At 36.8% G+C, this 13,420-nt stretch overlaps 1 protein-coding gene and 1 long non-coding RNA gene across 9 annotated transcripts in view; both read left to right on the top strand.

Annotated features, from left to right (window-relative positions):
- Positions 1–13,420, top strand: part of cacna2d1 (calcium voltage-gated channel auxiliary subunit alpha2delta 1) — a 692,512-nt gene that overhangs the window by 556,720 nt on the left and 122,372 nt on the right. For all 8 annotated transcript variants that reach the window (XM_087999530.1, XM_043713764.2, XM_043713767.2 and 5 more), the window contains 2 exons: positions 3,306–3,380; positions 4,076–4,150. In XM_087999530.1, the coding sequence (XP_087855656.1) occupies positions 3,306–3,380; positions 4,076–4,150 (150 nt within the window). The remainder of the gene's footprint in view (positions 1–3,305; positions 3,381–4,075; positions 4,151–13,420) is intronic.
- On the top strand, positions 4,213–13,402 carry LOC148145863 (uncharacterized). The gene is made up of 2 exons (XR_015761125.1): positions 4,213–5,454; positions 11,966–13,402. It is a non-coding gene; the product is annotated as an uncharacterized LOC148145863 (long non-coding RNA).

Below are 13,420 nucleotides of genomic sequence, written 5' to 3'. Positions count from 1 at the left end.
TTGCATCCATTTCATGTTACATCATGGTTTGATTGAATGTCAAGAAGCAGCAATGTTTTCCTTTTGAACTCTATGTAGTTCTCCCACAATCCCATTTGCTCCACAGCCCCTCCACAGCATTAATTGTGTCATCATGTATTGGAAAATTGCAGCTATTTTGTAATCCTCTCTGGATTAACAGAGGCACACTGCAAAAATAACCAATATATTTTAGTGACCTGGGTCTTAGGGTGCAAGGGACTGTTTCAAAGTTTCCTGATGATACAGAATTTGGAAGCAGTGTAAACTGTGGAGAGGACAATGTTGAACTCCAAATGGATGTAAATAGGATGGTGGAGTGTGCAAATAGGTAGCAGATAAAGTTCAAAGCAAGGAAATGTGAGATGGTGCATTTTAGGAAAGAAAACATGGACTGCCAATGTAAGTTACTTAAGGGAGTGCAGAAGCAGAGGCACCTCATAGCATGAGGTATCCTGATCTTTAATAATCAGAACATAAACCAAAAGAGCAAGTTGGATATGCTGAATTTGTACAAGAGACTTGTTAGCCCTCAGCTGAAACATTGTGTACAGTACTGGGTGTCACACTATAAGAAGGATGTCAATGCATAGAGAGAGAGTTGATGGGGTTTACAAAATTTGTTCCAGGGATAAGAACTTCAGGTATGAGGATAGATTGAAGAAACTGGGACTGTCCTCAGAGAGAAAGAGGTTAAGATGATTTTGAAAACTTCTACCATAATCCATGAGAAATCTGTACAGAGTGGATAGGAACAAACTGTTCCTTAAATGGATCAAGGTGACACAGGATTAATTGATTTGTAAATAAGTAAATTTGGTGTGAGAAAATACTTTGCACAAAACAAGTGGTTCGGACGTAGATCACACTGCTTGAAGTGTGGTGACAGAATGGTCAATTAAGGCATTTACGAGGGTACTAAATGATTTTTTTTAATAGAAACAACATGCAGGGGTATAGGAAAAAAAACAGGCAAATGGCACTAAGTAATAATGCTTGTCGGAGAGCTGGTAAAACCATGATGGGTCAAAGGGTCTCCTCCTGTGCTGTAACAACTTGCGTGATTCTGTGGCTCCCAAATTCTCAAAGTTCACTTATCTGGCTTAACGTTTGGACTGTTTCATCCAATTGCATCTAGAGTCACCAATAGGATAATCTGTTGAGCAGTAGCACTTCCTCTTTGAAAATAAACATTGCTTCAATGATTGGCATGTTTTTTTATCTGACATTGGCCAAGCCAGTGTTTATAGATCTGTGCTCCAAATGGCTGAAAATTTGTTTTATGAATTTGTTTCTTCTGCTAATCACTAATAGAATGTAGGAGACAGAAAAAAAATGTGCCTGTAAAGAGTAATGATTGAGAAATATTTGTAAAATGGTATTGGAAAAATCAGAGTAGATTATATTATTGAGAAATTAGTCAAAAATAATGCTGACATAAAAAGGATGACAGGGAGAGGAGATGTGGAATGTAGAATGTAGGGGTGCTTTGTATTGAAATAGAATCTTTTGAACTAATTAAAGACACTCAAGAGGGCAATAATAAATGAAGTATGAAATGTATAGATTTTACTTTGTGTTCTCTGAGATAACCTGACAGAAACAAAGCTCCTCCAAGCATCTAGTATTATTACTGTCAGGCTAAAGTCTGCTTCAGTGTAACCATGAAATATAAGACCATAAGACATAAGAGTGGAAATAAGGCCATTCGGCCCATCGAGTCCACTCCGCTATTTAATCATGGCTGATGGGCATTTCAACTCCACTTACCAGCATTCTCCCCGTACCCTTAATTCCTTGTGACATCAAGAATTTATTAATCTCTGCTATGAAGCGTCCTGGCCTCCACTGCTCTCCGCGGCAATGAATTCCACAGGCCCACCACTCTCTGCTGAAGAAATGTCTCCGCATTTCTGTTCTGAATTTACCCCCTCTAATTCTAAGGCTGTGCCCACGGGTCCTAGTCTCCTCGCCTAATGGAACAATTTCCTAGCGTCCACCCTCTCCAAGCCATGTATTATCTTGTAAGTATCTATTAGATCTCCCCTTAACCTTCTAAACTCCAATGAATACAATCCCAGGATCCTCAGCCGTTCCTCATATGTTAGACCTGCCATTCCAGGGATCATCCATGTGAATCTCCGCTGGACATGCTCCAGTGCCAGTATGTCCTTCCTGAAGTGTGGGGACCAAAACTGGACACAGTACTCTAAATGGGGCCTAACCAGAGCTTTATAAAGGCTCAGTAGCACATCGCTGCTTTTATATTCCAACCCTCTTGAGATAAATGACAATATTGCATTCGCTTTCTTAATCACGGATTCAACCTGCATGTTTACCTTTAGACAATCCTCAATTAGCACTCCCAGATCCCTTTGTACTTTGGCTTTATGAATTTTCTCACCGTTTAGAAAGTAGTCCATGCTTGTATTCTTTTTTCCAAAGTGCAAGACCTCACATTTGCTCATGTTGAATTTCATCAGCCATTTCCTGGACCACTCTCCCAAACTGTCTAGATCCTTCTGCAGCCTCCCCACTTCCTGAGTACTACCTGCCTGTCCACCTAATTTGTATCATTGGCAAACTTTGTGAGAATGCCCCCAATCCCTTCATCCAGATCATTAATATATAACGTGAACAGCTGAGGCCCCAACACTGAAACCTGTGGGACACCGCTTGTCACCGGCTGCTATTCCGAAAAAGAACCTTTTATCCCAACTCTCTACCTTCTATCAGACAGCCAATCCTCAATCCATGCCAGTAGCTCACCCCGAACACCATGGGCCCTCACCTTTATCAGCAGTCTCACGTGTGGCACCTTATCAAAGGCCTTTTGGAAGTCTAGATAGACCACATCCACTGGGTTTACCTGGTCTAACCTACTTGTCACCTCTTCAAAGAATTCTAACAGGTTTGTCAGGCACGACCTCCCCTTACTAAATCCATGTTGACTTGTTCTAATCCGACCCTGTTCTTCCAAGAATTTAGAAACCTCATCCTTAATGATGGATTCTAGAATTTTACCAACAACCCAGGTTAGGCTAATTGGCCTAGAATTTTCCATCTTTTGTCTTGATAAATATGAGGGAAGTTTTAACAGAAAGTAGTCTACAACTCCCAGGAACTGCACCACTCTACTAGGTTAATGCTGAATATTGATTTACAAAGAAACTCCTCACCTATGACAATAATTGCTGAATAGTTTTATACTAAAATAAGTTTAAGATAAAAATAAAAGATTATGTAAAACAGCTTTCTGAAAGGTTATGGTTTATTTTGCTTCTCAGAATCAATTGATTCTTGGAGTGATGGGCATTGATGTGTCTCTTGCGGATGTGAAGAGACTCACACCACGTTACACTGTAAGTATTGTTCAGGAGTCCCACACGCTCGTTTATTCTCAGTGGGTGTCTCCCATTCAATCTAATTCCCTAAGACAATGTTTCTCACACAGCATATTGTAGAGTTTTCTACCTGTGTTCATTATCCTGCTAAATCTGTCTTGTGTTGTGTTCTCTGAATTCTTACTTTCTATCCATGGGTTAATGTAATATAAAATATGTGTGATCCAATCACTTATGCGGTGGATGCTCATGAAGAAGATGTCACTGCTTGTCTTCAGCATTAGTTTACATCATTAAATTGTTTAATGAACAACTGAAGTAGCTAGCTAACACAAAAATTAACATTGATGAAGTTCAAAATTATATAGCCTCTTTAATGGATTTACTGCAGGTTCGGATTTGGCTTCCCTCAGATGCCGAATGTGTTCTAATTACTTTGTCTTTATTGTGTAATTATACATAATTACAGTTACAATGTTTTAGTGTAAAGATGATCTAAATTTTAAGGAGTGCAGCTGTAAGCTGAAAATGTAAAATCATTTCAATGATTGTTCAAAAATATAAAATTGTGCATTTATATTTTCACAGTTTGTAAATGCAATAGACACCATGCAAGTTATGTTTAATAATATTGCATTCATTTAAACTTTTTCTTTCATTTTGGATCTATAGTATTTTGTTGCATTATTAAAGTCCTTTTTGTATTATAACAGCTTGGGCCTAATGGATATTACTTTGCAATCGACCCTAATGGTTACGTATTGCTTCATCCAAATCTCCAGCCTAAGGTAAGTTAAATAAAAATTTTATGTATTCTAATGGTTAATGCATGGGGATCTACTATCTTGAGCTATTAAAAAGGGAGCCAGTGACTTCTGTTAAAATCATTAAAACTGGGTACTCAAGGAATTGCCAAAATACAGCATCTCAGTTACTTATTAATTTTGTTTCTTTACCCTCCTATAGAATGAAGCAGTTCATCACTCACCATTTACAATTAAATAATATCAGCAATCATTTTCTTGTGAGACTGAGAGGCTTTGTTTGAGACATAAATGTAATTGTTGTAAGACTAAGGTTGTCCAAATTAATTTCCATAGAACGAAAGGAATGGAAATCTTTGTTAATTTTGTGTATGGTTTTAACATAAAACACAGCCTGTATTGTGGTGGTGGTTAATTCCATTTTATACCATGACTGTGAAAAAATGAATGTGAGGATCTATGAACCTGTAGAATATTTGGTTTAAAATAACTAACATTTGTATCTTATTTTTGAACATCTGTGTAAGTACCTATTAGTTAGCTGGAAGAAAAGAATGGGAAAATCTGCACATTCACCTTGAATTGGCCCTTTATATGTCAAAACCTATTAATGCAACAGCTGTAAGATCGTATATTTAATGGACTTGGTCCTGAGAGAAATTTTGGAAGCATGAGCAGTGATGTGTTCATGCTCCATTAAGATTTCTAGTAGAGCGAGTTAAATTAATTATAAATGTAACTGCATTATGTATAAACAGCCAATATTAATATGGCACTTGTGTATTGGAGATATTTCATCCCATTTGATAAATTGATATAATACTTGTTTATAACTGATCCTAATGTCCAGTGAAGCCAAACAAAATGAAGTGTTTTGAACATATATTCTAGATATTAAAATAAACCCACTATATACATAATGGTGTATATTAACAATGTGAACTCTGGAAGTGACGTATACAAACTATAGTGTTGTGTCTAAGTTCAATTAATTCTGTAAGTTCCAATTTGGTGTAAATTCACAATGATGAGGGCAGAGGTTATCTTTGATTTTACTTCAAAAATGAGCCTTTATGGGCACATTGAACACCAGTATACCATTATTGTTTTTCTTTTACCTTTCTGTTTGGCCCTAACTGCAAAGTGTTGAGACAATTAAGTTTGAACTTAATGGAAGTAGCATCGTTTACGAAGACTGTGACTTGACAGTTTGCACAGCTTTATTAAAATCCCCAACAGGAATGCTGATGGGTTTTTACAATTTTGTCAGTTTGCTTGTGATGCTGCATGGCAGAAAGACTGCTAACGGAATCTCACCTGAGGATAAGGTACCCTGCAAAGGCAGCTGCTGTTTCGGTTGCCTTTGTTTAATCTAGTAAATTAAACGTAACATGAACTAACAAAAGTTATGCACTGACTTCAGAGATTCATTTTTTCTTTACTAGAAACTGCTTCTTAGACCTAAACTTATTAATATGATATCATACACAGAGGTGAGCAAGTGTGTGTGCTTAATTATAGAACTGCTCCTTTTCTTGATTTGAGTTGTAGCTGTTAGGGATTGAAATTTGCCAAGCCAGAAGACAACTTTCCAAGATTCCAGTATCTACTAAATCAAAAACCTAATTTCTATGTTGAAATCAGACATTGGTACTTGAGCAACAGGCAAACTGTGATTCCATTCTCCTTAATGTGTTTCGTATCTATGGATCTTTATCAATTATTGATTAAGACTTGAGCCGATCTCGGAGTTGGTATGTTTAATTCTATTAACACTTGTGATACAGTGGAAAGAACACTAGTTAATGTCTGTATATAGGAAATACAATTTTTCCAAAGAAACTTTGCCCTTCAACAACCTCCTTACATGAAATCTCTTGTTTTACTGCACAATGTAAAACCATGCTTCCAGACTTTCTGTGCTGCCAACCATCATATTTTCAAGTCTACCCCTGTACTTTCTTGCATGTCTTCATCACAGAATTGATTCCGGGTTTTGAGCATCATCTAATAAATCTTGATTAATTGATCTTAATTTGTTTTAAAAAAAATTGTCAAAGACAAGTATTTCAGCAGGAAAAACCCCATTAAAACTTTGCCTCCTAATTGGACATGCAACCCTGTGTGCCTCTTGCAACTGCCATCAAGGTCATATCCCCGCATGAAGGGAATCACCAATAATGATACATTTTGTCAGGACCATAATTAAATTAAAGGACTTCTGTGCCCTTCAGCAATATCTGTACAAATAAAGAGACAGAGCTGAAATATTCAAAATGTTATAGTCAAACTGATTTTATCAAGAGCAAGTAACAACACAAAAAAAAAATGGCAGGAACAAAGATAAATGTTTTCTTAAACAGTCCCTAGAATTTCACTCTATTGGACATGTACCTTTGTGATCTATTATTTGTTAGCAGCCATAGTTTGGAGCTCATCTCTGAGGCTTGCATTCAAATTTATGCAAGCTGCATAGATTGACATAGAAATATGACTGAGCCATTGGAATGCATGTCATTTGGGCTGGAGTGTCCAGAAATGTACTATCCTTAATGAGCGAGGAATTAACAATCTGGCATGGGCATCAAGAAACACTAGTGTGTGATATGAGAAGTCTAACAGAGATGCTACTCTGAAATAATAGTAAACTTGTTATTGGAGTACAGGGGGAGCTTTACTCTCTGGAGTGATTGTAACAAGGCAGACCCCATGGAAGACAAGCTCCCTGATTGGGGTTGTTAATCTGGTCGAATCCAAGAGCCCTTGCTGACAGATAGGAACAGGTTAAACTACTGCTAGTGCCCCGATGGGTAGTGTGGGGAATCTTTTAAAAAAGGAGATTCATAGAGTCTCCTTATTCCAGGAACTGGCTCTGAGCTGAAATAAAACAGGTGTTTCATACATGTTGATACTCTGAAAGCTGGCTCTGAGGGAGCTGGATCAGTGTCAAGTACTTTCCATAAAGGGTGACTTGCTAACAAGCTACCAGCCTCTGTGAAGTTACTTCACTCTCCACCCAGGATTTGCAACAAAGTAGTCCGAATAAAGGAAAACCTTTTATAGTAAAAGCATCAGTTGGAAGCTCCAAGAGGATCTTTGCTCCAAGGGAAGTCTTCTGTTCATTCAAACTTATCAGAGCTTCAGTTTAAAGATGGGAAGCTCCATCCTAGAGATAGTGAGGACTGCAGATGCTGGAAAGTCAGAAAATATGAAGTGTGGAGCTGGAAAAAGCACACCAGGTCAAGCAGCATCTGACAAGCAGGGGAGTTGATGTTTCAGGTCCTGATGAAAGGTTCTGACCTGAAATATCAACTCCCCTGCTGTTCAGATGCTGCTTGACCTGCTATGCTTTTTCCAGCTCCATACTTTGTAAACTCTGTTCGGGATCTGACTGAACTGTTAGTGATGAGAAAGGAGCTTTTCTGAGAGAAGGGGAGTGAAAAATATGCAGCTTAGATTGAAAGGCAGCTAAAAGCTTTATTTTCTTAGAAGAAGAATTTGGACCAGTATGGGTTAGAATGTGAAGAAGTTCAAAGTTTGTTAGAATGTGAAGAAGTGAGAGCTGAAAAGAATTAAAAGAAATCCCATAAGTTCCTGAAAGCCCACGCTGAGACAAAACTAAATACAAAGGGAAATGGTAGTAACTAAAAGGAAAATTATGAAAAGAAATGCCAGATGACAGGTAGGAAGAGCGAAGGCAAGAGGGAAAAAGAACACATTGCGATAATAAACATCTGACTTAATTATAAAAATTGATATATTCTGTGTTGCACACGCATCTTTGTTGAGTCTCTAAATATGGAGGCCTTGAAAAAAGGTAAAAATGATACAAATTTCCTGTATGCCAAGCAATCTATAATTGATATGATTGCACCTATTCTATTGGCAAAAAAAAACAGCCATATCAATATCCAGTTTAGCAGTACAGAGTCTTGTGCCATATGTACATGGCCATTTGGGTTCCACTTTAGTTAGCTGGTGTCCTGTATTTAGCTGGACTTACATTGGACACCTGAAAAGAACACTGACCTTTTTTCTCTATTGAACTGAGGCTCCTTACAGATTTAAACCTATGAGTTAATTTAGTCCATTTAGTGCTTTCAATATGCAACTCTGTTGCTTTATGCAAAATTTTCCTCCACCCATACACTTGCCTCTGGACCTGAGTGGAGAAATGTATTGGCATAGTCTCAACAACTCATCAAGGCTCCTTTGACTGTATCCTCCAAACTACTTAAAACGACTAGGACCGCAAATGCATGAGAACAGTACCTGCACATTCCCTCCAAAGACACACCACCCTGACTTGCAACTGTATTGCTGTTCTGCTGGAAGGATCCCTGGATGTCCTTCTCTGAGAGCGTACATGCACCACTGCAGTGATGCAAGAAAGCTGCTTACCTCCACCTTCTCAAGATCAATTAGGTTTGGGCAATAATTGTTGGACTAGCCAGTGACACCTCAACTTGAGAATGATTTGAAAATATGATCAAGGAAGTGAAGGACTGTCCTTCTAATCCATTCCATTCCACCATTCCATTCCATTCCACCATTCCACAAATTCATCACCATGGTCTTAATCTTGGGAAACCCAACTCATGATTACCTGACACATTTTATCTGTATGGTGGAGACGATAAAAGGGAGGCAATGGGCTACTGGTATTATCACTGGACTGTTTATCCCGAGACTCAGATAATATTCTGGGGACCTGGGTACAAACCTTACCATGGCAGATGGTGAATTTGAATTCAATAAAACAAAACTCTGAAATGAAGAGTCTAATGCTGATAATGAATCCATTGTTGGTTGTTGAAAAAGCCCATCTGGTTCTCTAATGTCCTTCAGAGAAGGAAACTGCCATGCTTATCTGGTCTGGCCTATATGTGACTCCAGCCCCACAGCAATGTGGTTGACTATTACCCTCTGCGCAATTAGGGGTGGGCTATGAATGCTGCTTTACTAGTGACAGCCTCATCCTGTGAATGAAATAAAGAAAAAATTATGTCTTTAAATTCTGAAATTGGCCAACTAGTCAATCCACTTTGTGGCTTCTGCAGCTAACTATAATTTCATTTAGGTTTCTGACTTTGTTTTGCTCACTTCTGGTAGCAAGTTAATCTTAGATAGTTGCAATTTGTAATACTTGTGCATCCTCCATAGCGTGGAATTGTTTTGCTTCAATCCACACTTTCAATATTGTGTGTCTATCAATATTGCATTCCCCAAGCAACTGTTACCAGAGCAACAGAATCCCTTTCAATCTCAAAAGAAGTTAACTGTCAAGGCCACTTCTACTGCCACATTTATCCTACACAGATTGTAACACAACTCTATCCTCCAAACTGCTGGATCAAGGCTGCTATAGATTTCTCATTAATTTTAATTCACAGTACACAGATTAAAATGTGTCAATACAAGTCCTAGACAAGATGACCTCTGCTTTGATTTTTTTTGTTAAAAAATGCTGCAATTTTCAGACCTTGTCTGTTTCATCACCCATTTTTTCTTTGCATCTTCTTTCATCCCTATTTTCATTATTTTATATCAAAAACAAAAGCAAAAGAATCATCTCATGCATGACCTTCTAATAAAATATTTTATAACCAACATTTCAAGTAAGCACTGCAAAATACATTTCATTAAGACATTAAAAATTAATTCCTTGATGACCCATTCTTTGCACTGATTCTGTTGATAAGTAAATTGAGCAGCTTGGCATTTGGAAATGTATAATGTGGGTGCTCAATGCTTATTCTCCATTTGTGATCTTTTAGCAAGACAATAATAATTAGATTGATTTGTTATGAGTACATTTTCAATATTAGAGCTCATTGATCAGGACACTTTTATGCATTAAACATTAAAGTAATAAAGCATGTGTGGATGGTGAATATTCCATTGTAATTAGATGTTCTTCAAGTATTTAGTAATTAGGAAGTTGCCAATTACTTATTCATGGCCCCATGAAATAAAAGTTTTTTTCATTATTTAAGCTGAAATTGATTTGTAATGAATTAAAGTTCAGTCCAGGTTCAACGAGTAATTCATTTAGATATATTTAACATTCAATGTGAGCTGTTTCTGTCAGTGTAAACAAGACCTCGGGCTTCTTGCCAGAACAGCATATCCATTGAGTATATTTATACTAATTCTTAAAAGTTTATACAAGCAACAGATCACAATCAACTGCAATATGGCATGGTTTAAGGCACACTCTCACTGTTGATGAATATAATTAAAACAAGACCTTTAAAGTTATCTTAAATCATTTCAAATAATTGTCCTTTGACTGAAATGCATTTATACTGTATATTAAAATATTTCAAAAGGTAATCCTGGTCCTTTCAAATTTTAAAGACATTCGGAATGTGAAAATGTACTAATTAGCATTTACAGCAGATACTCAGTGAATATAAAGAACCAGAAATGTCAATTGCAATACTTATGAAATCACAGAAAGGACAAAGCATTAAACTTGCAGCTCATAAGTATCAATGTCTGAAGCTGGTAGATTTATCATACTTCAAGATGCTTAACTTATGCTTGATTCATGTAGACTGTTGTTCAAAATTTCTGTAATTTCTGAAGAAATTATTTATTTCAAGGCAAGTGCATTTTATAGATGTCAAATACATGAAGTCTCCTCAAGTTTCATTTTCTCAGCAATGTGAAACTCATTTTCCAGGCAAATTTCAAACCCTATGATTAGCTGATTGCACCTATGCCGCTTTCAATGTGTAGATTCAAGCATACTTTAGATTTCTAAAGCTTTCTATTAATCATCTAATCCATGGCTTCTGCAATCCCACGTCATCAGATTGTGGGATGTCAGGAGAGAACTAGCACAATTTGTCTAATTTACTTTCCAGTATTTTCAACAAATAACCAGTTACAGCAGATATGGAGGAATATGGGGTATGTGGCGAGATGCTGAGGGGAGAGGGAATGGGGATTGGTGCTGCTGGTAAGAATTGGAATTGTGTCCTAGCAGAGTTTGTTTTTCCTGCTCACCAGACCTCAATCCCATCCCACCATGCTGCTTTACCATGCCAACACTGACAGAGTTTTCCTGATTTTGCGTTTCTAAAATGTCATAAGTATCTCCTATACATTTAAATTTCATGTGCAATTGTGTATATTTGTGTATATAAGTTATGCAGTAGAGCTTTTAATGGGGCATGAAACTTTACTTTTTAAAAAAAACCTCGAAGTTAGAATAATTAATAAAAATAAGTTTAAATTTTTAACATGTTGAAGATTCATTGTAGACTTCACATGCTGCAGTAAATTCCTTATTTTGTCACAAAGATTGATATTTCCATAAAGTGGCTAGCTATATATGTCTCAAATATGCAGGACAGAGAAGTCAATGCCAGCCTATCACTGTTCCAATCCCACTCACCATCACTACAGTTACTGACTTTATTAAACAATATGGCTCCATGCAATCATTTAGTTTGATGCTGATGTTTGGAGTTAGTACTTGCGAGCGATGTTAGACTAAAATAACATGCCTAGGTTTTTAAAAACTTGTGATGAGCTGACATGCAGGGAATACCTTTCTATGACATTACATTTTATAACAATTACTTTGCAAAGTTATTACAACTCATCTTTGAAGACAGTATTTGAAGGGAAGCTCAAGAAAATGAAGAGGAATAAACACTCCTGCCTGCAGCGTAATGAGGAAGTGAAAACCTGATTACTAATTGCAGTGGAGAAGCCTTGTGCTCAGGAGATGGCTTAAAAATATTTGTATACATCTTGTCAACATAACAGCCTTAAGTCTGTGAACTGTGTTCTTCAAAATGTATCTTTTTTCTTGAACTAAACCAGAAAGAAGACCCTTCTTTGAACCTGATGTGATTTTAGCTCCTATACAATCATGTGGACAAACTATTTTCAAGAATGTTAGATATATGAAGAAAATCATGTTTGTGTCTATGTATGTTATTAGAGATAATGATAGCATGAAAATAAGGATTTTGACTTAGAGTTGTCGCAAAATGTGAATCATGTTTATCTCCAGATTTATCCTGCTAAATAATATAATGCTGCTAAACAGTTTCATATTCTGATTTATTAACAGCCAACACCTACCTTCCCCATTTTTGGTTTTCAAAAGATTAGTGTTAACAAAAATGTCTGTGTCCAACATTGTACAACAGCATAGGACAGCCATTTGAATTGTATTAACTAATAGCCTATTAGGATAATGAGGGATTTAATAAGGAACTGTTGCGTAGCTCCATGTATCTAAACTGTCCTCATGCAAAAGACTAAAATCCAATTCATGAATATATTTATGGAAAGTGGCAGATGAATGATAAAATGTGTTAGATCAGTACAATACCACTTTCCCCCAGTAATGATCAAGACCTAAAGTTAGTGACCTTACAACCTGGGTTTCAAATGTCAAAGTTATTTGGTAAAAATCAATTTGGGTCCAGGATTAGCATTTCCCTTGACAGGAGAACCCCAAGGTTACTCCCTGTAATTCAGTTTTGAGCACATCTCAAATAATGTTGACCTTTATTTCATGCTTGTCAGATGGTCATGTCATTAACAATTAGTTTTGGGATATTTGCCTCTCCAGTAAATTCCAGAGGAATGGAAGGACTATGGTGCAGGGAGACAGGTATTAATGCTGGTATCAACTGTCATTAATATTATTGTGTCAGAAAGAGTTAGCCTCAGTCATCAAACTGGCTGGTGCTGCCTGGCAAACTTTGACAACATAATTCAGAAACATCAATAAAGAGGTATTAGGATACTCATTAATATGTGCTAAAGTTTGATAACCAGACTTTAAGACATCTCCCTTAGCAATTGAAAAATGGCACAACACAATTTTGGTTGGGACATTAACACAACTGTGGATCATAACCAACTAGTCCCTGCAATTAATTTCCTCATTTCTATTTCTTTGTCCATGAGATATTCCAACTGAGTCTAAATTCTACCTCTATTCAATTGTAAAAAATAATAAATTTATTTTAAAATGTACTATGAGGCCTGAATATAGAGGAGTAAAGATTTGGCTGAAAAACCCACACCTCATGAGTAATGGATTCTGATGGATTCTTGATCTAGCATATTTGATGATTTTGTCAATAACTTTTAAACGTGTTCTTTACAAGCATGGAAGGAGTTTCTCGAGGTTGTCAGCTTTAGGATTTGATTATAAGGTTACCAGGCCAGGGATTTCAAAGATTGAGGTTGCATTTAAACCACAAGTATATAATAAATAAACTTAAATGTATATTGATCATTCACCAGTCATGTTGTCCA

Source organism: Chiloscyllium plagiosum, unplaced genomic scaffold, assembly GCF_037043375.1.
Source record: "Chiloscyllium plagiosum isolate Xiang-an unplaced genomic scaffold, Cpla_swu_hap1 HiC_scaffold_23, whole genome shotgun sequence".
Classification (NCBI taxonomy): Eukaryota; Metazoa; Chordata; class Chondrichthyes; order Orectolobiformes; family Hemiscylliidae; genus Chiloscyllium; species Chiloscyllium plagiosum.
This window is presented reverse-complemented; position numbering and strand designations above follow the sequence as displayed.